This window comes from Phalacrocorax aristotelis, chromosome W (genome assembly GCF_949628215.1).
Source record: "Phalacrocorax aristotelis chromosome W, bGulAri2.1, whole genome shotgun sequence".
NCBI lineage: Eukaryota > Metazoa > Chordata > Aves > Suliformes > Phalacrocoracidae > Phalacrocorax > Phalacrocorax aristotelis.
The window spans coordinates 15,314,235-15,337,892 of NC_134310.1; the positions used below are offsets into that span (position 1 = coordinate 15,314,235).

A 23,658-nucleotide genomic window follows, 5' to 3' on the forward strand; every position below is an offset into this window, starting at 1 on the left:
TTTTAACCCTAGTTCTCCTTCAGAAATGTTGATTCTTGAAGACAGCTACTAAGCTTTGAACAATTCTTACAAGTATGTGATGACTCAGAGAGTGGTTATAAAAAAAAGAGCAAAAATAAGTTCTATATAATGTATTAACATCACTGTGCTTGCTCACCTCCACCCTCCACTACCACTCTGGCTAAGTGGGCAACAATGCAAATGATACAGAAGTTATTTGTAATTATTAAGCCATAATAAAAATAAAAATGCTATTTTTTTTCTTGAATGGAAATCTAAGTTAAATTGGACTTTAGAATAGGAGGAACATCTCTCCAGCTCATGTTCTATCTTCTCAAAAAACTATAAGAGGAATAAATCCAATGAAGAACTCCTTAGAACTTGTAACTCAAGACGGAATACAGTGTGTGACGGGGCAAGAATCTGTGACAGCTGGATCACTTTAATAATGTAATAATTTTTCAGCCTTCTAACGCCTATAAAAAGCAGATTGAAAAAAATAAATAAAAAGCATATTTCCAGGGTCTCCCAACACAATTTAAAGTACCATAAAAATCTTGTGTTCAGACAAGCTTCAGCCATTACATGCTTTGGAATTGCCCTGAAGTTCCTCTAACATGCATCAGTGGCCGGCATTGCTCATGAAAACTGTCTTTTCCAACTTCACCTTACAAATTCAGCTGAGCTGGGCCTCTTCATCTAAGAAAGATTGCAGAGGAAGGCATGTGTTGCAAATGTGTAAATAAGTTTTAATTGCACTGCTTTGGGGGGTTGTTCTGACTTGAAAGAAGCCCAATCTCAAAATTCCTCACAAAACAGAAATGTCAGACTTCCAAAAGACCCTTCTCTTAAAAAAAGAGAAAAATGAAAACAAGCATTCTGCAAATTCAACACTCCCGGATTCTGTGAAAAACAATCAAGCATGAAGTAACAAGTACAGAAACTCTGTGAACCAGTGAAAGCATTCACTTAAATGTTCAGACACACTGTAACCAAAGTAAGAGGAACTGTTATAGAAAGAGGAACTGTTATAGAAAACCACCACAACAGTGCACCGGCGGCAATATCACACCAACCGAGACTCCCTGATTCCTATCCATGAGCTCATTCACCGACTGGAGAGCCAAGGAGTCATCAGTAAGACCCACTCACCCTTTAACAGTCCCATATGGCCAGTGCGGAAGTCTAATGGAGAGTGGAGGCTAACAGTAGACTATCGTGGCCTGAATGAAGTCACTCCACCATTGAGTGCTGCCGTGCCAGACATGCTAGAACTTCAATATGAACTGGAGTCAAAGGCGGCCAAGTGGTATGCCACAATTGATATTGCTAATGCATTCTTCTCAATCCCTCTGGCAGCAGAGTGCAGGCCACAGTTTGCTTTCACTTGGAGGGGGGTCCAGTACACCTGGAATCGACTGCCCCAGGGGTGGAAACACAGTCCTACCATTTGCCACAGACTGATCTAGACAGCACTGGAACAAGGTGGAGCTCCAGAACACCTTCAATACATTGATGACATCATTGTGTGGGGCAATACAGCAGAAGAAGTTTTTGAGAAAGGGAAGAAGATAGTTCAAATCCTTCTGAAAACTGGTTTCGCCATAAAACAAAGTAAGGTCAAGGGACCCACACAGGAGAAGCAGTTTTTTAGGAATAAATGGCAAGATGGCCGTCATCAGATTCCAATGGATGTGATCAACAAAATAGCAGCCATGTCTCCACCAACCAGCAAAAAGGAAACACAAGCTTTTATAGGTGTTGTAGGTTTTTGGAGAATGCATATTCCAAATTGCAGTCTGATCGTAAGCCCTCTCTATCAAGTGACCCGGGAGAAGAATGATTTCAAATGGGGCCCTGAGCAATGACAATCCTTTGAACAGATTATACAGGAGATAGTTCATGCAGTAGGCCTTGGGCCAGTCTGGGCAGGAGAAGATGTAAAAGATGTGCTCTACACCGCAGACAGTTTTTTACCCAGCAAGGAGTACACCTGTCCAAGCCATGAGCGGCCAGCTTCTCTAGGAGGATGCTGTGGGAGACAGTATCAAAGCTTTACTAAAGTCCAGGTAGACAACATCCACAGCCTTTCCCTCATCCACTAGGTGAGTCACCCTGGCATAGGAGGAAATCAGGTTGGTCGGGCAGGACCTGCCTTTCATGTACCCATGCTGGCTGGGCGTGATCCCCTGGTTGTTTTGCACATTCCTGGTGAGCTCACTCAAGATGAACCGCTCCATAACCTTCCCCATTACCAAGGTCAGGCTGACAGGCCTGTACTTCCCCGGATCCTCCTTCCAGCCCTTTTTGTAGATGGGCATCGACTCGGCAAGCCTCCAGTCATCTGGGACCTCCCCTGTTAACCAGGCCGGCTGATAAATGATGGAGAGTGGCTTGGCAAGCTCCTCTGCCAGCTCCCTCACTACTCTTGGGTGGATCCCATTCAGCCCCATAGACATGTGACTGTCCAGGTGTAGCAGCAGGTCGTAAACTGCTTCCTCCTAGATTATGGCGGGGGTTTATTCCGCTCCCTGTCCCTGCCTTCCAGCTCAGGGGGCTGAATACCCTTGGGATAACTGGTCTGACTGTTAAAGACTGAGGCAAAGAAGGCATTGAGTACCTCAGCCTTTTTCTCATCCTCAGTGGCAACGTTCCCCTCTGCATCCAACAGAGGTTGGAGATTCTCTTTGGTTCTCTTTTTGTTGTTGATATATCTGTAAACACATTTTTTTGTTATCCCTTACAACAGTGGCAAGGCTGAGTTCTACCTGGGCTTTTGCTTGCCTAATTTTCTCTATGCAAGACTTAACAAGCTCTCTGTACTCTTCTTGTGTAACCTGCCCCTTCTTCCAAAAGCAGTAGATTCTCCTTTTTTTCTTGAGTGTCAGCAGAATCTCCCTGTTCATCCAGGCTGGTCATCTTCCCTACCTGGGAATGTGACGTAACCTTACAACCAGGTTATCTACCCAGGCAGCAATATCTTGCCACAATACTGCAACCTAGATTGGGTTGCCTCTGTGCTACCAGTTGTTCTCCTTCCACTGCTGGTAACCACCCCCACAGGGCATTTGCCACCATCCAGGAATCAGTATAGAGATAGAGCACTGGCCACTTTTCCCGTTCAGCGATGTCAAAGGCCAGCTGGATGGCCTTTACCTCTGCAAACTGGTTTCGATTCACCTTCTCCTTCAGCAGTTTCTGCTACTTGTCGTGTAGGACTCCATACAGCAGCCTTCCATCTCCAGTGCTTTCCCACAAGGCGACAGGACCCATCAATGAACAGGGCATATTGCTTTTCATTTTCTGGCAGTTTGTTATACAGTGGGGCTTCTTCAGCACGTGTCACCTCCTCCTCTGGTGATATTCTGAAATCTTTGCTTTCTGGCCAGTCCATAATCACTTCCAAGATTCCTGGGTGTCGTGGTTCAGCCTCAGCTGGCAACTGAACACCACGCAGCCGCTCGCTCACCCCCCCCCCACCCCTGTGGGATGGGGAAGAGAATCGGACGAGCAAAAGAACTTGTGGGTTGAGATAAGCACAGTTTAATGATTACAATAAAATGATGATGATAAATGATTATGATAATAATGACAATAATGTTAATATAATAAAAGGGAAAAGGAAGGAAAGGGAAAACAGGGGAAAAAACGAAGAAACACGAACGATACAGCCGCTCACCACCCGCCGACCGACGCTGCCCGTCCCCGAGCCGCGATTCCTCCCTCCCTCCCCCGGCCAGCCCCTCCCAGGTAGCATACTGGGCATGACGTTACATGATATGGAATATCCCTTTGGTCAGTTTGAATCCGCTCTCTTAGCTGTGCCCCCTCCCCTCCCAGCTTCTTGTGCACCCAGCAGAGCATGGGAGGCTGGACATGTCCTTGACTAGTATAAGCGCTACCCAGCAACAGCCTAAACATCTGTGTGTTATCTCAACAGGGTTTTTTTCCATGCTAATTTCAAAGCACAGCACTATACCAGCTAGAGTGAAGAAAATTAACTCTATCCCAGCTAAAACCATGACAGTATCCACCCCTTATTCCATATCATTGACATCATGCTCAGGTCCCATACTATTCAGTACAAATTCAATAATCCCTATCCATCTTCTCATCCTTTAACAATATATATATACATCACTATACAGATTTTGATTTATCATTCCACTAGTCTATGGAACACCCCTGTAAAATGCCTGTGAAATGTCCATTGAGTTCATTTAGTCCATGACTTTGGATTTCATCTCTTGTAAGGGTCCTTCAGAGAGGCGGTGTGCGTGGGGTCAGGTTGTTGCATGTCAGTCCTCGTTCCATCACTGCTGCACTGGTAGTTCTTGTTCTCTCACTGCTGCACTTTGCCTGGTTCCATTGAAGGTTCATTTGCTATTATTATTAATTGGGAGATTCCCACCATGATAACATTCCATTGATGCAACCATAGTAGTGATGACATACAACATCATATAGCAATTAACAGCATATTATTCAGTTCATTGGCTGTTTTCACCCAAAATTAAATCCCCCTGAGGTACACACCGGACTCCTCCATCTTCCCACATCACCCACCAAGTGCACCCAGGTCCTCGAGCAAACACAATCCCACGAGTGGGTTTGCTTCTGCTGGAAGCAGGAATAACCCAGACTGTCTTGCCCAGCATATTTTTTATGTGCACTACAGGGACTCTATCCCCTTCCACAGTACGTAAGGATTCTGATTGGGCAGGGCCAGCTCGCCTGCCAGATCCCCTCGTGTTGACTAACCAGGTGGCCTTTGCTAAATGTGTATCCCAGTGTTTAAATGTTCCACCCCCACATTGCTCTCAGTGTCATCTTTAATAGTCCATTGTATCTTTCGATTTTCCCAGAGGCTGGTGCGTGATAGGGGATGTGATACACCCACTCAATGCCGTGCTCTTTGGCCCAGGTGTCTATGAGGTTATTTCGGAAATGAGTCCCATTGTCTGACTCAATTCTCTCTGGGGTGCCATGTCGCCACAGGACTTGTTTTTCGAGACCCAGGATAGTGTTCCGGGCAGTGGCGTGGGGGACAGGATATGTTTCCAGCCAGCCAGTGGTTGCTTCTACCATGGTGAGAACATGGCGCTTGCCTTGGCGGGTCTGTGGGAGTGTGATAGAGTCAATTTGCCAGGCCTCCCCATATTTATATTTCAGCCATCGTCCCCCATACCACAGAGGCTTTACCCGCTTCGCTTGCTTGATTGCAGCACATGTTTCACATTCGTGGATAACCTGCGCAATAACGTCCATGGTCAAGTCCACCCCTCGATCACGAGCCCACCTGTATGTTGCATCTCTCCCTTGATGGCCTGAGGTGTCATGGGCCCACCGAGCTAGAAATACTTCACCCTTATGTTGCCAGTCCAGATCGACCTCAGCCACTTCAATCTTGGCAGCCTGATCTACCTGCTGGTTGTTCCGATGTTCTTCAGTGGCCCCACTCTTGGGGACGTGAGCATCCACATGACATACCTTAACAACCAGGTTCTCTACCCGGGCAGCAATATCTTGCCACAATGTGACGGCCCAGATGGGTTTGCCTCTGCGCTGCCAGTTGCTTTCCTTTCATTGCTGCAGCCAGCCCCACAAGGCATTTGCCACCATCCAGGAGTCAGTATAGAGATAGAGCACTGGCCACTTTTCCTGTTCAGCAATGTCTAAGGCCAGCTGGATGGCCTTTACCTCTGCAAACTGGCTCGATTCACCTTCTCCTTCAGCAGTTTCTGCGACTTGTCGTGTAGGACTCCATACAGCAGCCTTCCATCTCCGGTGCTTTCCCACAAGGCGACAGGACCCATCAGTAAACAGGGCATATTGCTTCTCCTTTTCTGGAAGTGTGTTATACAGTGGGGCTTCTTCAGCACGTGTCACCTCCTCCTCTGGTGATATTCCAAAGTCTTTGCCTTCTGGCTAGTCCATAATCACTTCCAAGATTCCTGGGCGACTGGGGTTTCCTACTCGAGCCTGCTGGGTGATCAGTGCAACCCATTTACTCCACGTAGCATCAGTTGCATGGTGTGTGGAGGGGACGTTCCCTCTGAACATCCAGCCCGGCACTGGCAGTCGGGGTGCCAGGAGCAACTGTGCCTCAGTACCAACCACTTCTGAAGCAGCTCGGACCCCTTCATATGCTGCCAATATCTCTTTTTCAGTTGGAGTATAGCGGGCTTCGGACCCTCTGTATCCCCGACTCCAAAACCCTAGGGGTCGACCTCGGGTCTCCCCACGTGCTTTCTGCCAGAGGCTCCAGGTAGGGTCATTCTCCCCGGCTGCAGTGTAGAGCACATTTTTTATATCTTGTCCTGCCCGGACTGGCCCAACAGCTACTGCATGAACTATTTCTCGTTTAATCTGTTCAAAAGCTTGTTGTTGTTCAGGGCCCCATTTGAAATTATTCTTTTTCCGGGTCACTTGATAGAGAGGGCTTACGATCAGACTGTAGTGTGGAATATGCATTCTCTAAAAACCCACAACACCCAAGAAAGCTTGTGTTTCCTTTTTGCTAGTTGGTGGAGACATGGCTGTTATTTTGTTGATCACATCCATGGGGATCTGACGACGACCATCTTGCCATTTTATTCCCAAGAACTGGATTTCTCGTGCAGGTCCCTTAACATTACTTTGTTTTATGGCGAAACCAGCTTTCAGAAGGATTTGAACTATTTCCTTTCCTTTCTCAAAAACTTCTTCTGCTGTATTGCCCCACACGATGATGTCATCAATGTACTGTAGGTGTTCGGGAGCTCCACCTTGTTCCAAAGCATTATGGATCAGTCCATGGCAAATGGTAGGACTGTGTTTCCACCCCCGGGGCAGTCGATTCCAGGTGTACTGGACCCCCCTCCAAGTAAAAGCAAACTGTGGCCTGCACTCTGCTGCCAGAGGGATTGAGAAGAATGCATTAGCAATATCAGTTGTGGCATACCACTTGGCTGCCTTGGACTCCAGTTCATATTGAAGTTCTAGCATGTCTGGCACAGCAGCACTCAGTGGCGGCGTGACTTCGTTCAGGCCACGGTAGTCTACTGTTAGTCTCCACTCTCCATTAGACTTCCACACTGGCCATATGGGACTGTTAAAGGGTGAGTGGGTTTTACTGATGACTCCTTGGCTCTCCAGTCGACGAATGAGCCCATGGATGGGGATCAGAGAGTCTCTGTTGGTGCGATATTGCCACCAGTGCACTGTTGTGGTGGCGATCGGCACCTGTTGTTCTTTGACCTTCAGCAACCCCACAACAGAAGGGTCCTTCAAGAGACCGGGCAAGGTAGACAGCTTTTTAATTCTCTGCGTCTCCAAGGCAGCTACACCAAAAGCCCACCTGTACCCTTTTGGGTCCTTGAAATACCCTCTCCTGAGGTAGTCTATGCCAAGGATGCACGGAGCCTCTGGGCCAGTCACAATGGGGTGCTTTTGCCGCTCATTCCCAGTGAGGCTCACTTCGGCCTCCAATACAGTCAGCTCTTGGGATCCCCCTGTCACTCCAGCAATGCTGATGGGTTCTGCCCCTATATAGTTTGATGGCATTAAGGTACACTGTGCACCGGTGTCCACTAAAGCTTTATACTCCTGTGGGTCAGATGTGCCAGGCCATCGGATCCACACAGTCTAGTAAACCCGGTTATCCCTTTCCTCCACCTGGCTGGAGGCAGGGCCCCCCTAGTCCTGATCATAGTATTCATCACTCACTTCCGGTAAATATGAATCACGGGTGTCTCTGTTAAGATCAGTCAGGCCATCAGCACTTCTGCTCCTCTGTCTGGAGAATTGCTTACGGGAAACTGGAGCAGCAGCTCTCCTGGAGAAACTCCCCTGAGTAATTGTTCTCCCTTGCAGCTCACGTACCCGTGCCTCTAAGGCTGAGGTAGGTTTTCCATCCCACTTCTTCATGTCCTCTCCGTGATCACGCAGGTAAAACCATAGGGTGCCCCGTCGTGTGTATCCCTTCTCTTGAGCCAAGGGACGATTACTCCTAATGGCTGAGATTCTGGTCCGTACTGGTGGGGAGTAGGACATATCTTCTTTGAGTTGCTGGAACTCTCGGGACAGTTTCTCAACAGCAGAGACGAGCGAGGAAGAGAGATTCGCTTCATATTCCCGGAGTCTATCAATCAACTCAGCCACCGTTGGTGTCTCGTCATCTTTCCAGGACATCACTGCCAATGAGTTTGCATACGAGGATGGTGCGCTCCGTACAAACTTCCGCCACATGGGTCGTGTGCACTCAGCTTCATCTGGATCTTTGGAGGACCGTTGATCGTCCAGGTCACCATAAACCACCTCAAGCACAGCTAATTCCCTTAGATGCTGAATGCCTTTCTCCATGGTCATCTATTTTCCTAGGCGAAATACAATATCTTCTTTGAAGGGATACCTCTCTCTCACCGCGGACAGGAGCCGCCTCCAGAGGCTGAGGGCTTGTGTTCCTTTTCCAATTGCTTTATCAATGCCCCCTTCCCTAGAGAGGGATCCCAGTTGTTTGGCTTCCTTCCCCTCTAATTCCAAACTACTGGCCCCATTATCCCAGCATCGGAGCAGCCAGGTGATAACGTGCTCACCTGAATGACGCCCGAAATCTTTCCGTATATCCCGCAACTCACTCAAGGATAGAGATCGGGTAGTTTCCGTTTCTTGTACACATGGTTCCTCCTCCTCCTCCTCGTCTTCTCTTGATGTCCCTGGTTCCTCGTAATCTCTTTCTAAACGAGTTGACCTTCTCTTCCATGCTTTCTTCTTGCGTATAGGGGCGACTGATACTGGCACAGGTTGGTCCTCTGGTTTAGCTGCAATGCTTGGCACTGGGGTTTGAGTAGCTGCAGTGCCTGTCGTGGGGGTTTGAGTGGCCGCCGTGCTCGTCACCGGGGTTGGAGCAGCTGCAGTATCTGTCGCGGCGGGTTGGGTGGCCGCCGTGCTCGTCACCGGGGTTGGAGCAGCTGCAGTATCTGTCGCGGCGGGTTGGGTGGCCGCAGTGCTTGTCTCTGGGGTTGGAGTAGCTGCAGTATCTGTCGCGGCGGGTTGGGTGGCCGCACTGCTTGTCACCAGGGTTGGAGTAGCTGCAGTATCTGTCGTAGGGGGTTGGGTGGCCACAGTGCTTGTCGCTGGGGTTGGAGTAGCTGCAGAGTCTATCGTGGGGGTTTGAGTGGCCGCAGTGCTTGTCACGGGGGTTGGAGTAGCTCCCTTCTCTTTCCCTTGGGGGTACTGAATAGTGTTAAATAGGGCTCGATAGGCATAAGCCAGACCCCAGCACATTGCAGTGATTTGTATCTCTCTGGAATTGCCAGGGTGACAACATACTTCCTCCAAATGTTCTACTAATTTTTCAGGATTCTGCACTTGTTCAGGGGTGAAGTCCCACACCACGGGGGGTGCCCACCGTCTTAGGCATTTGCCCATACTTTCCCACATACCCTGCCACGCATAGCTATCGAGCCTTGGGACCGATCTCTGGATTATATTCTTAACTTGCTTACTAACCTTAGACAGATCTGATACCACCTGCCAAAGCAATATCAACAGATGTATCTTAACTACACAAGGATGTTCAAGATACTGAAAAGTTGTTGTAATGAAGGAGGAGACATTACATAAGATAGTAGCTACGGTGCCATTCTGTATTTCCTCCATAAAAAACTTCTCAGAGGAGGAGGTATAATTGCTAATTGCCTCCATGAGGTGGTAGCTGTAGTACAGTAACGGCTTCCATGCCAGACCTAAATAACTGATAACAGTCAAGGCCAGTGTTTTAATAACAAGTCTCCTAGGCAAAATATCTCTAATCACTGCAGAGCACAGCAAACTGACACAACCAACAGCAAGTTTTAACATGTACTTTACAATCAGCATGGTAAAGACTGGACAAACTAATACTGCGAGCAGATGAATCAATGCTGTGACCAGCAACTGTTATTATCTCAAACCCTTCGTGCCCCACGTTGGGCGCCAAAAATAGACTGTCGTGGTTCAGCCTCAGCTGGCAACTGAACACCATGCAGCCGCTCGCTCACCCCCCCCCCACCCCTGTGGGATGGGGAAGAGAATCGGACGAGCAAAAGAACTTGTGGGTTGAGATAAGCACAGTTTAATGATTACAATAAAATGATGATGATAAATGATTATGATAATAATGACAATAATGTTAATATAATAAAAGGGAAAAGGAAGGAAAGGGAAAACAGGGGAAAAAACGCAGAAACACGAACGATACAGCCACTCACCACCCGCCGACCGACGCTGCCCGTCCCCGAGCTGCGATTCCTCCCTCCCTCCCCCGGCCAGCCCCTCCCAGGTAACATACTGGGCATGACGTTACATGATATGGAATATCCCTTTGGTCAGTTTGAATCCGCTCTCTTAGCTGTGCCCCCTCCCCTCCCAGCTTCTTGTGCACCCAGCAGAGCATGGGAGGCTGGACATGTCCTTGACTAGTATAAGCGCTACCCAGCAACAGCCTAAACATCTGTGTGTTATCTCAACAGGGTTTTTTTCCATGCTAATTTCAAAGCACAGCACTATACCAGCTAGAGTGAAGAAAATTAACTCTATCCCAGCTAAAACCATGACACTGGGTGACCTGGGTTTCCTATTCGAGCCCGTTGGGTGATCAGTGCGAACCATTTACTCCATGTAGCATCAGTTGTATGATGTCACTGGGTAAAAACATGGCTGAATGGCTGAGCCCCGAGAGTTGTGGTGAATGGAGCTAAATCCAGTTGGCGGCCAGTCACGACCGGGGTTCTCCAGGGCTCACTGGTAGGGCCAGTCTTGTTTAATATCTTTATCAATGATCTGGATGTGGGGATTGACTGTACCCTCAGTAGGTTTGCAGATGAAAGCAAGTTGGGCGGGAGTGTTCAACTTGAGCACAGGAAGGCCCTACAGAGGGACCTGGGCAGGCTGGATCGATGTGCTGAGGCCAATTGTATGAGGTTTAATAAGGCCAAGTGCCGGGTCCTGCACTTGGGTCACAAAAACCCCATGCAGTGCTACAGGCTTGGGGAAGAGTGGCTGGAAAGCTGCGTGGCGGAGAAGGACCTGGAGGTGCTGGTTGACAGCTGGCTGAACATGAGCCAGCAGTGTGCCCAGGTGGCCAAGAAGGCCAACAGCATCCTGGCTTGTATCAGGAACAGTGTGGCCAGCAGGAGTAGGGAAGTGATCGTGCCCCTGTACTCGGCACTGGCGAGGCCACACCTCGAATATTGTGTTCAGTTTTGGGCCCGTCACTACAAGAAGGACATTGAGCTGCTGAAGCATATCCAGAGAAGGGCAACAAAGCTGGTGAAGGGTCTAGAGAGGTCTTACAAGGAGAAGCTGTGGGAACTGGGGTTGTGTGAAGAAGAGGAGGTTGCGGGGAGACCTTATCGCTCTCTACTACTACCTGAAAGGAGGTTGTAGCGAGGTGGGGGTCGCTCTCTTGTCCCAAGTTACTAGCGATAGAATGAGAGGAAATGGCCTCAAGCTGCATCAGGGGAGGTTTAGACTGGATATTAGGAAGAATTTCTTTACTGAAAGAGTGGTCAGGCATTGGAACAGGCTGCCCCGACAGGTGGTAGAGTCACCATCCCTGGCGGTATTTAAAAGACTTGTAGACACGGTACTTCAGGGCATGGTTTAGGAGACATGGTAGTGTTGGGCTGACAATTGGACTTGATGATCACAGAGGTCTTTTCCAACCTTAATGATTCTATGTGGATGCTCACATACCCAAAAGTCGAGCCACTGAAGAACATCCAAACAACCAGCAGGTGGATCAGGTGGATCTGGACTGGCAACATAAGGGTGAACTAGTTATACCTCTGTGGGCCGATGACACCTCAGGCCATCAAGGAAGAGATGCAACATACAGGTGGGCTTGTGATCGAGGGGTGGACTTGACCATGGACGTTATTGCGCAGGTTATCCGTGAATGATAAACATGCGCTGCAATCAAGCAAGCGAAGCGGGTAAAGCCTCCGTGGTATGGGGGACGATGGCTGAAATATAAATATGGGGAGGCCTGGCAAATTGACTATATCACACTCCCACAGTACCGCCAAGGCAAGTGCCATGTGATTACAATGGTGGAAGCAAGCACTGGGTTGCAGGAAACACATCCCGTGCCCCATGCCACTGCCCGGAACACTATCCTGGGTCTCGAAAAACAAGTCCTGTGGTGACAAGGCACCCAAGAGAGAATTGAGTCAGACAAGGGTATTCATTTCCGAAATAACCTCATAGACACCTGGGCCAAAGAGCATGGCATTGAGTGGGTGTATCACATCCCCTATCATGCACCAGCCTCTGGGAAAATTGAACGGTACAATGGACTGTTAAAAACTACACTGAGAGCAATGCGGGGTGGGACATTTAAACACTGGGATACGCATTTAGCAAAAGCCACCTGGTTAATCAACACTAGGGGATCTGCCAATCAATCTGGCCCTGCCCAGTCAGAACCCTTACATACTGTGGAAGGGGATAGAGTCCCTGCAGTGCACGTAAAAAATATACTGGGCAAAACAGTCTGGGTTCTTCCTGCTTCAGGCAAAGGCAAAGGCAAACCCATTCGTGGGATTGCTTTTGCGCGAGGACCTGGGTGCACTTGGTGGGTGATGCGGGAGGATGGAGGAGTCCGATGTGTACCTGAAGGGGATTTGATTTTGGGTGAGAACAGCAATGAACTGAATGGTATGATGTTAATTGCTATATAATATTGTATTTAATCTCTTCTGTGGTTGCTATATGCCATATCAATGAGATCACAGTAGAAATCTCCCAGATCAATGGAGAATGAACTTTGATGAAACCAAGAAAAGTGCAGCGGTGATGGAATCAGGACTAGCTTCGTCACGCAACAGTCCAACAACACACACCATCTCTCCTGCCCTGAATGACTGTGAGGATAAATGGAGCCCAATGTGATGGACTAAATGAAATCAATGGACATTTTTGTGGACGTTTGTGGATATTTTATGGAAATTTTATGGGGTTGTCCATAGAATAAGGGAATGATGTCTGTGTGTTATGTCAAAGAATGGGAAGGGGGGTGGTGGTTGGTGAGGTTGTATTGGATATTATGGGACCTGGGCATGGCATAAATGGTATGGAATAAGGGGTGGAGAATGTGCTGGTTTTGGCTGAGAAGGGGTTAATCCTCTTCACTGTAGCTGGTATAGTGCTGATGGCACATTGATCTTTTGGTTGATTATTCCCCTTTCCCCCCCTCCCCCCGGGTTTTACCTCTCTCTCTTGTTATTTTCCTTTTCATTATATTATTGTTGTTGTTTTCATTATTATTGTTTTAGTTTAATAATTAAGCTGTTCTTATCTCAACCCATGAGCTTTCTCACTTTTACCCTTCTGATTCTCTCCCCCATCCCGCTGGTGGGGGAGTGAGCGTGCAGCTGTGTGGGGCTGAGTTGCTGGCTGGGGCTAAACCGCAACAATGCCGAAATACAGAATTGGACATGCTTTTGCATTTCTGATAACATCTTGCCTGCCCTCTCCATGGTTCAAAACCTACCCAAAAGTCTGGAGTACAAGCATATGTTGTCACTTAGCGCTACAGGGACAGGCAGGTGGTTCTAGGGATTGTTAGCTTATTGTTACACAAAATTTCTAGCAGTTAGCATAGCTTTCATTTAAGCAGAGTTTCTAGTAATCAGCGTAGCTTTCTTACTCTATAGAGTTTTTAGTCACCTAGACTTTTAAGTCACCAGATTGGGTCAAATTCTTAATAAGCAGCGTGTGATACAGTAATCATAATCTAGATTCAGTCTTTACCTAAAAGAACATGGAGTCTCTCAGTCCTTGGAGGAGGAAGAAAATGGTGGAGGCATCCCTGACCACTGGGGGATCATGGGTTTTGCCATCCAACAGCAGTTCTGGTCTAAGTCCCACTTAGGACTTGCAGCTGCTTGATTTTATAGTCAATATCTCACATGCTGTTACGCTTCCCTGTTCCATATCAGGTGGCACCACATCCTGGCAACAGTGCTTGGTAGGCAAATAGTATTGTCCTAATGCTGATGGGGGTTTATCTGTTCTATAACAGGGGTCATCGCATCCTGGTGACAACAACAGTGTTGAAAAGGAGAAGAGAGAAGGGGGTGATATGTGATCAGCACACTTAAATATTATGGCTGTTTGTCTTAGAAAATAGCATTGGTTAAACAAGGAGTACTGGTCACACATGCTTTAATAGAAATCATATTCTGTATTCTGCAATGTGTGTACAGTAGGTGTATTCAGACTGGCAACAGATTTTAGATGGCTTAAGTACTTAGTGGTGTGTCCTTTCCATAGCATTGTAATATTGGTTGAGATTAACACAGCTTTGTTATTCTGGAATGAAAGTGTCTATGCACAGTTATTCAGATGCAAATAGTGCTTTAACTTATCTAGCTTCGTCTGCATTAACTTTCAAGCAGAGGTATACCCTTGGATCCTGCTTTTCACTGTTGCGGCCGAGTGGTGTGGGTTTACTTTTTTACTCCCCCCTCCCTTAACGCTGTGGATGAATCCGCGTTAGAGGAATGCGGTAGCCACTCAGGGTAAGCGCCCTCCTCGTGACAGTGCTGTCCAGTCCGCGCGGCTGCTCGTTAGCCCCTCTGAAGCATTTAATGTCGGTGACGCGCGCTGCGTTTGGCAGGGCTGCTCCCGGTGTCGAGAGCATCAGCTCGCCGTCGTTTCAGCAAGTGCTAAATGCAGCAAAACGTACGTTTTCAGGAAGCGGCTCTCGCCGCAGCCCTCCCGTCTAGGGCGATATCCCGGAGTACGCAACTGTTTTCCAGCGGCGGGGAGGGGTGGGGTGGGGTGGGGTGGGGGGAGGAAGGACGAACGAACGACAATCTCCGGGGTGCACCGCCCCTTGGCTGTGCGGCGGCGCCGGGCGGCACGTGACTGGGGGGGCTGTATTGGTCGTGGCACTAGCGCAGTTGCTGGGTGTGGGTGGGGCTGCTGGTAGCAGGATTGAAGCACAAGCGGTTACAGAGATGGGGTGAGTGTATGCGCGCGTGGCGACACAGAGCCGCCGGATCCTGGTGGCCTTGCTGCGGGGGGAACCGAGGATGGCTCCCTGCGGTGCTCAGCCACGCCTGTGACGGAGGCAGTGGCGCCGGAAAGGGAGAAAAAACGCTTTTGTAGTTAAAATAGGCGGGGGCGGGGAGGAAGAAAAAGGCTTGTTGACATGAAAAGGGGTGGGGGAGGGGAGGAACTGTATCTAAGGAAAGGAGTATCAGATAACGAGGAATGGAAGGGATATATGGCTAGCAGGTCGTCCTGTCCCCTCGCGCTGCCACAGCGGCAGCTGCCGGCGAGGGTCACAAAGCCTCTACCGGTGTGCCCTGCCGCGGCTGTGCCGCCCTGCAGTGATGGGGAGAAGAGGGAGGGGAGGCAGGTATTTCAGGTTGTGCAGCCCTTGCCTGTGGGGTCGGAACATGAACATGTTCCTCTGGGGATGACGCACGTCCCGTTGTGAAACGGTAAGGCGCTCACTTGTGTGTGGCACTAGCCCGGCGTTGTTAGTTACAGGACGCGGCGGCGCCGCCTCGGCGCTTCACTGGAGCAGCTTTTTCTCTTCGCTGGAAAATGAGGGCTGTACTGCTGCACTCAGAAATGCACTGGATAAGTGGCCAACTGCGAGCTATGTAGCAGCAGAAATACTGAGGATTCTTATAAGAGGAATGTTGTATGTTTAACGAACCCTAAAATTCTCTGACTTCTTAAAAATGTATTTAACACTACAAAGATGTGCTTAGATCTGTGCTTTAACCTGAATGCTCTGGGAAATGTTAATGAGTGGGCCCTTTTTCTTTGTCAGATATGCAGCTTTTATTCTAGTAGTTAGGTCATTGCCATCAAAATACACCTTGGTTTTACAAAAACAAGATTTTTTGGAAGACACGTGCTGCCAAATTACTGGATCAGATTTACTATTTGAGTCAAAACTTAATCTCTTCTGTTGACTTAGGTGTAGGACTTTGTGAACTGTAGGGAGTATTTTTCATTTGATAGTTTTTTTCAGTGGATCAGCAAAACTCAGTTTAGACTGGTTTGGATAGACATGTTGAAAGATGCCTTTTAAAGGTGTAGCAGGACATGTACAACTTTAGTTTGTATAGAAGTATTTTTATTGTTGTGCATATATGAATAATACAATATAGATTAATTTAAACTTAAATCCTTTTCCTTTCTCTGTTGTTTGTTCTGTTGAAAGTGCATCTTAATATTTTTATACTTTATTTTTACTATTTAGTTTGCCTTTTTGTTATTTCTAATGCACTTAATTTCTGAATATTTTATCAAAATTACAGTTCTTTGAAAATACATAAATATATGCACTGAAAGTAGTTTCCTGGAGCCAGACTTCTGTATTTTTAAGGAGACTCCAAGAAACTGATAAAACACTTTCCTCCTCCTTAGTTCTGTTAAATGCAACGATGCACAAAAAAGGTTTGACAAAGACAACTCTAACTTACTGAGTTTGCAATGAAGTCCTTGTTACTAAAATGACAAGCTTGTGAATAAGCAAAGAACAGTTTTCAGTGATGGCTGTTTTCTACTCCTTCCCGCATCTCTCTGACTGATGACCTGGGCATGCTTAATACGAGTCTCGTACCTTCAGTTCCTATTCTCGTTCAGTTTGCAACGCTGCTGTTCCATTCATGGACACTCTTATTCCACACTGTTTTCTTAATTCTGTTTAACTATACCCAAAGTCTTAGAGCCCTTTTAGTGTCCTTGTTGTGTCTATGTGCCCACATAATCTAGGTGAGGGGGGAAAAACCAAACCAAACCAAAATAACCTCCCTTCTACTGAGTAGGCATGTTTGGGTTTCAATGCATATAGAGATAGGAAGATAAATAGGTTTACAACAGAAGCTATTTTAGTAAGGCTTAGGCGATACTGGAAAAGGCACAAATATCTTTAATATCTTTGTGCTCTATCTGGAAAGAATCAGGATAATGGGCTTTTATGACCTGAGGAGGATGGAGTATTTTTCAGTGAGTGTACAAGGAGAGTATTAAAACCTGTGAAGGATAAGTATACTATGATAAGTATTTTTAAATTAGCAGGCCTGGAAGACTTGCCCCAAACTGAACTGGATAAGACGTGTAGATGTGGTGCTTAGGGACATGGTTTAGTGGTGGACTTGGTGGTGCTAGGTTAACAGTTGGACTTGATTATCTTAATGGTCTTTCTCAACCTAAACGATTCTATGATCTATTATATCCTTGGTTTCGTATTGTTATAATTAAAGTACTTAAAAGTAAGGATGCTGTCATGGTTTTAGCTAGGAGAGAGTTAATTTTCTTCACTGCAGCTGGCATAGTGCTGTGTTTTGGACTTGGTATGAAAACAATGTTGATAACACACAGATGTTTTAGTTGTTGCTGGGTAGTGCTTGTACTAGTCAAGGACTGTTCTAGCTTCCCATGCTCTGCCGGGTGCACAAGAAGCCGGGAGGGGAGGGGGCACAGCTAAGAGAGCTGATTCAAACTGGCCAAAGGGATATTCATTATCATGTAACGTCATGCCCAGTATGTTAACTGGGAGGAGCTGGCTGGGGGAGGGAGGCAGCAATTGCGGCTTGGGGATGGGTAGCGTCGGTCGGCAGGTGGTGAGCAGTTGTATCGCTTGTGTTTCTGTTATATTCCCTTTTTCCCTTTTCCTTTTTATTATATTATCATCATTATTGTTATTACTCTAATAATCATAATTATTATAATTATTATTCTAATTATTTAACTGTTCTTATCTCAACCCACAAGTTTTCTTTTTTTGCTTTTGCTCTTCCGATTCTCTCCCCCATCCCACAGGGTAGTGGGGGGAGTGAGCAAGCAGCTGCGTGGTGTTTAGTTGGCTGACTGGGGCTGAACCATGACAGATGCTTTTGTATAATGGTATGATTTCCCCTTGTGTATTGTGGCTTCCCCTAATACCTAAAGCAATTATCATCATCTTCCATTTGCTGAATCATGTATCAAATGGAAGCCTACTGAAAAAAAGCTATTGAATTGATGTTAGTTCTAGGCATTAATAGTTTGGTTTAATGGCCTTAAATGAAATGTTTAGTAAGTTGAGTGATAAATGGGAAAGATTGAGGTGTGATTTTATGTTTAGATGTGTATGTTTTTTTGGTTTTTTTTGTTTGGGTTTTGTTTTCTTTTCTAAAACATTTAAATCTAGTATGTTCTCTTACTTTTCCAGGGCTGAGGATAGCCCAGGATGGCTGCAGCTTCATATGAGCAGTTGCTAAAGCAAGTTGAGGTATTAAAGATGGAGAACTCAAGCCTTCGACAAGAGCTAGAGGACAACTCAAATCACCTAACGAAGCTGGAAACTGAGGCATCTAATATGAAGGTATTGCAGCCCATATGTCTGTGTGTATCACCATTTCTGTTATTGCCTTTTGGTTTTGACTATGTATGAATGTTTTAATGGACTGGTATTGCTCAAGAAATTTTATGTGCCTTTTTTTTAGATTCCTACAGAAATATTTTTCCATGCTGTGTAAGGGAAAATTATTAATCAAATCTACTTGATTATGAAAACTGTTTTTTGAAATTTGAAAACTAAAACAACATTTCAAAACAGTTTTTAGATACGCCTTTCCATTTTCATATCTTCTTTTCTGGTCTGTCATGATAAGCCCTACCATTTTACCACTGTTGTACTTCCCAGCAGGAAGTCCAGTCTGTTGACATAGTTTATGACAAAGCGGGCATTGCTCAGCTTTTGAAAACAGTAGAGAGACTAGAGATATTCAGTGTTTTAAGGTAAGTTTTAAAAAAATTTTAGTTTTATTACAATATTTACTTAACATCCCAAAAAGAAAAGCTCATTTTAAAATAATACCACAAGTCTCCAGTCTCTCTCAAGGCCTAAATCTATACTTACTAATTTCACCCAAATGTGTCTGTCTAGTGTTTATTGGCTAGGTGTAAGCCTTTGGAGCCACCTATCCAAGAGGAGACACTAAGCTCAGATGGCGTTTATCTCCCTACTGATCAAAATCCATCTATAGGTGCAGTTGTATTTTGTGTGATACATGGCACTGAACGGGGGAGAGTTTCACAAGCAATGTAGCTGCATTAATGTAGTGCTTTTCCTGAGCTGACAAATCCTGTTTCTTGGTGCTACAGCTGGGAAAACTGGGCTACGTTTGGTACCTAAGCTAACATGACTTAGAAATTGTTGGTATCACTGTATATACTACTGTATAGCGTAGGCATACTCTAAACATTAAACAACATTTGTATGCCCATCTCCTTGCTTTACTGTGTTCATGTGGTAGATTTATTGTTTACTTTATATGAAACGTGCTGATTTGATGAATGTAGCCATTTAAGTGTATATTAAATTGAACTTTCTTTTTCTCTAGCATCTAGATTGAGCTATATATTCATTATAAGAAGAAAATTTTTCTTGTGTTCTGGATTACTGTCATTAGTTATGACAACACTTGAAATAACTACATATTTTTTTAGTTACATTTAATCTTTGCATTCCACTGCAAGATTAAAATTACTCTGCTTTCTGAATTGTAGTGAAATTATTCTTTGCTGGGTAAAAAAAAATGGCTGGATGAGGCCCAGAGAGTTGTGGTGAATGGAGCTAAATCCAGTTGGTGGCCGGTCACAAGTTGTTCCCCAGGGCTCAGTATTTGGGCCAGATCTGTTTAATATCTTTATCAATGATCTGGACGAGGGGATTGAGTGCACCTTCAGTAAGTTTGCAGATGACACAAGTTGGGCGGGAGTGTTGATCTGCTTGAGGGTAGGAAGGCTCTACAGAGGGACCTGGACAGGCTGGATTGATGGGCCCAAGGCCAACGGTATGAGATTCAACAAGGCCAAGTGCCTGGGTCCTGCACTTGGGTCACAACAACCCCATGCAATGCTACAGGCTTGGGGAAGAGTGGCTGGAAAGCAGCCTGGCAGAAAAGGACCTGGGTCAACATCTGGCTGAATCTGAGCTGGCAGTGTGCCCAGGTGGCCAATAGCATCCTGTCTTGTATCAGAAATAGCGTGGCCAGCGCAGGACTAGGGAGGTGATAGTGCCCCTGTACTCGGCACTGGTGAGGCTGCACCTTGGATACTGTGTTCAGTTTTGGGCCCCTCACTACAAGAAGGACATTGAGTTGCTGGAGCGTGTCCAGAGAAGGGCAATGAAGCTGGTGAAGGGTCTGGAGAGCACAAGTCTTGAGGGGCAGCTGAGGGAGCTGGGGTTGTTTAGCCTGGAGAAGAGGAGGCTGTGGGGAGACCTCATCGCTCTCTACAGCTACCTGAAAGGAGGTTGTAGTGAGGTGGGTGTTGGTCTCTTCTCCCAAGTAACAAGTGATAGGATGAGAGGAAACGGCCTCAAGCTGCGCCAGGGGAAGTTTAGGCTGGATATTAGGAAAAACAATTCTTCACCGAAAGGATTGTCAAACATTGGAACAGGCTGCCCAGGGAGGTGGTTCAGTCACCATTCCTGGAGGTATTTATAAGAGGTGTAGATGTGGTGCTTAGGGGCGTGGTTTAGTGGTGGACTTGGCAGTGATAGGTTAATAGTTGGACTTGATCTTAAGGGTCTTTTCCAACCTAAACGATTTTATGATTATAGTCCTTTACACCAGCTACTTGAAGCTACGTTTGGCATTAACAGCTCTGAAAAATATTGCTTGTTTGCTTAACTATGTATCAGAAAATTTGAGCTAGATCTGTCACTTATAGTATTATCTTAAGAAAAACAGTATAACAAATATCAATAATTCTCCCTTTCTCCCTGTCATTGCAGTCTAAAATAAGGGAGTGAAGAGTAGGAGATGTGATTATCTTCCTCATGGTTTGAAAAAGGGACAGAGAAATGTTTGGTGGGTCGTTGTCCTGTGTCCCGTCCCATCTGTCCGTTTCCCCCCCCCCCCCCTTTGTCCCCATATAGTTATCTTTGGGTTTTTTTCTTTTGACTTTTGTGTGTATAATTAAATCTCCAGTGACTTAGAAACAGACCAGCTGTATAAGGTAGTCTCTAGGGCATTAATTTGGGATGTGGGACAGCTTTATGTACTTACTTCATATCTGGCAGATCACCAAACAGAAAGTGATTCTGTCACACTCCACTGAACTGTCTTTATCAGTATACTTTGAGTAGATATTTAATATTTTCTTTTTCTGAAATGCTTTCCCGCACCTGAGGAATGTGTCCTAAAAAACCTCCACCGAACTCAGTATGTTTCTCTTCATTTGGGGTGGAGGGGATTGTTTAGATTAACTTGGGTTTTTTAATTATTTTATTTGTGGGGTTTTTTTGGGTTGGGTTTTTTTTTTAAATCCCTATTCTATAAAAAAATTTCAACCAGCTCTATTCCTCATGAGTGTTTGCTCCTGGACCTGAAGTGAGACACTGTTTCTTCCCTTGTTTGTTTTAGATGCATTTGAAGTGTGTTCAAACCTCGCTTTGCTGTATCTTGAATTTGAAAGATGGTTTAGGAATTATCTTGGGAATTTGAGTCTGTGGGTGAAAAAAAATTGAGATTATTGCAGGATCCTCTTTGGTCAAGAGATAATTTTAGCTTTATAAGCTTTAGGACAAGGCACGTGGTGGCTTTGTTTCACTGAAAGAGACTGCTTGCTTTATGGTTTGTGTAGTTCTAGCGCCATGTTTAAGAACAATTACAAGAAAAGTAATCGGAAGGACTCTCAACTCACTTCTGGTTCTTTAGCTACTGTATAAATAAGTAAAAGTCCAAATACTTTGAAAAACCAATCCTTTGGGATAGCACATAATTATCTCTGAGATGAAATAGAGCCCTAGCAGCCTCTCCCACCCAATACAATTCCAAATATTAATGGGAGAAAGGGAGTTGGTATTGGGGGAGATGAGCTGCGGTTCTATGATGTGTTTATAGCAACATTGTCATTCTTATACCATTTGTTTTGTTCTGTGGGCTAGGGTAGAAACATCTCATGGCGATTCTTTGGACTGTTGATATGTTTACTTGTATCTCCTTTTCTGCCTTATTTCCTTACACAACTAATTAGATAATATACATGGGAAGGGCATTTTAAAGACGATATTGAATATTTCTAAAGAAAGATATTTTGTAAGCAGTAGTGTTAAAAATGTTCTGCAAGTGTGCCTCATTTTAATAATTCCTCTCTCAGAAATGTAAGATAATCGTCCTAGAATTAAAAGCTTAACGTGAGCTCGTCTTGTAGATGCTTTATTATAAACTGCTACTGACCTGTATAAGAATAATGTCTGAATGCTTCATGTTTAAAGCTAAGTTTCATATTTAAAAGTGAAAACTGTCCATTTGCAGACCAGAAGAAATGTTGGGGTAAATGAAGATGGATGCGATATCAGGGGTGCCAAAATGATTAATAAAACAATGTCCACTTTGTTTTTTAATTTGTGTTTTCTCAGGGGTTGACTGTTCAAACAAAAGAAATCCCTTAGAATATTATGACAAACTTGGGAAATGCAGCTGTTGCTATTAGCTTACTGTAGGATGAAATAGTAAGGAAAAAATGTTCTCTTTAAATAAACAGATATGCTATTTTACAGTCAGTGCAACAATGATGCGGGACAATAAATATAGGAGAATTGTTGAAGTCTAGATGTGTAGGTAATGAGAGTAACTACATAAAACACAGACTATGAAGAAATTTAGAAAAAAGATGGAGATAGCAATTTTATTTTTGTTCAAAACCTGTAAAATTCAAAGAGACAAAAATTGGTCCAGTGCTAGTTATATCTACTTTCTGCCTGTAAATGTAGAATTCTTGTCAGAAAGACCTCAATTTTTATATATATAAAATAACAAATGAACACTCTTCTGCTTAGTTTGTGTAACTGACAAGAATTTTTTGTCAGAGCATATATTTCTTTATGTAATATGTAATATATTAATATGAAATAGCTTTTTCCACATGTAAGATCTTGGTGGGAATTAAGTACATGTAATTTAACCTCAGGTATTCAAGAAGCAGCAAAATAATAACTTACGTCATGCTTGATTTCCACATTCACTCTGTCTCTGCTTGGGTTTTACAGTAAAATGAGTAATGTGTTGTCTTGTAAGAAAACAACATAGTACACAGTGTTCTGTGATTAAAAGGCTTTCCCTTTCATCATTATATAATATGTGTAAATTTATATTCTGTATAATATTTTCCAATTAATTTAATTGCCTCTCTATTGTGTCCACATGTATCGATAATAAAATAGGAAGAATGTTATTTGAACTGGTTTTGATTTCTTAAATTATTTGAGAAGCATTCTAATGTATGTCCTAAAGGGAATAAAATCATGTAAGTACAAGCTGCATTTTCTGCTCCCTACAGAAGAGGTTTATGCATTTAACTCTCTGTTCATTCCTCTTTCTCTGCTGTAAGAGCAAAGATAAGCCTTATATTTTGCTCTTTTATGCTGTGAAGCATGCTTGAATAAGTCTTGAGAAAAGTATTGACTGGCTTATTTCTATGATTATATTTCTTACACTGTCCTAAGCCTCACTAATTTTTTTTTAGTGCAGTCTTCATGAGGACATGTTAAAAGTGCCTTGTCACTATTGCTGTTTGGACAATTTTAAACTAATGTTTTGGAGAATACTCCTGGAGAGAATACTTTTTAAAAAAAATTTTTCCTTTTCTGACAGCTACAAATGAACATTTTCA

The 23,658-nt window shown here is 44.9% G+C and overlaps 1 protein-coding gene across 18 annotated transcripts in view; it reads left to right on the forward strand.

The window, feature by feature from the left end:
- The first annotated feature begins 14,884 nt into the window (after positions 1 to 14,884).
- LOC142049874 (adenomatous polyposis coli protein-like) overlaps positions 14,885 to 23,658 on the forward strand; it is a 131,385-nt gene continuing 122,611 nt past the window's right edge. For 11 of the 18 annotated variants that reach the window (XR_012657846.1, XM_075078013.1, XM_075078014.1 and 8 more), the window contains exons 1-2: positions 14,909 to 14,992; positions 18,206 to 18,358. Coding sequence is in view for 17 of the 18 variants with exons in the window: in XM_075078013.1 (XP_074934114.1) it covers positions 18,224 to 18,358 (135 nt within the window). In the remaining variant the exon portion in view is untranslated. Of the gene's footprint in view, positions 14,993 to 15,224; positions 15,477 to 18,205; positions 18,359 to 23,658 lie in introns of those variants that run through there. The other 7 variants (XM_075078015.1, XM_075078017.1, XM_075078025.1 and 4 more) reach the window with 2 other exon arrangements.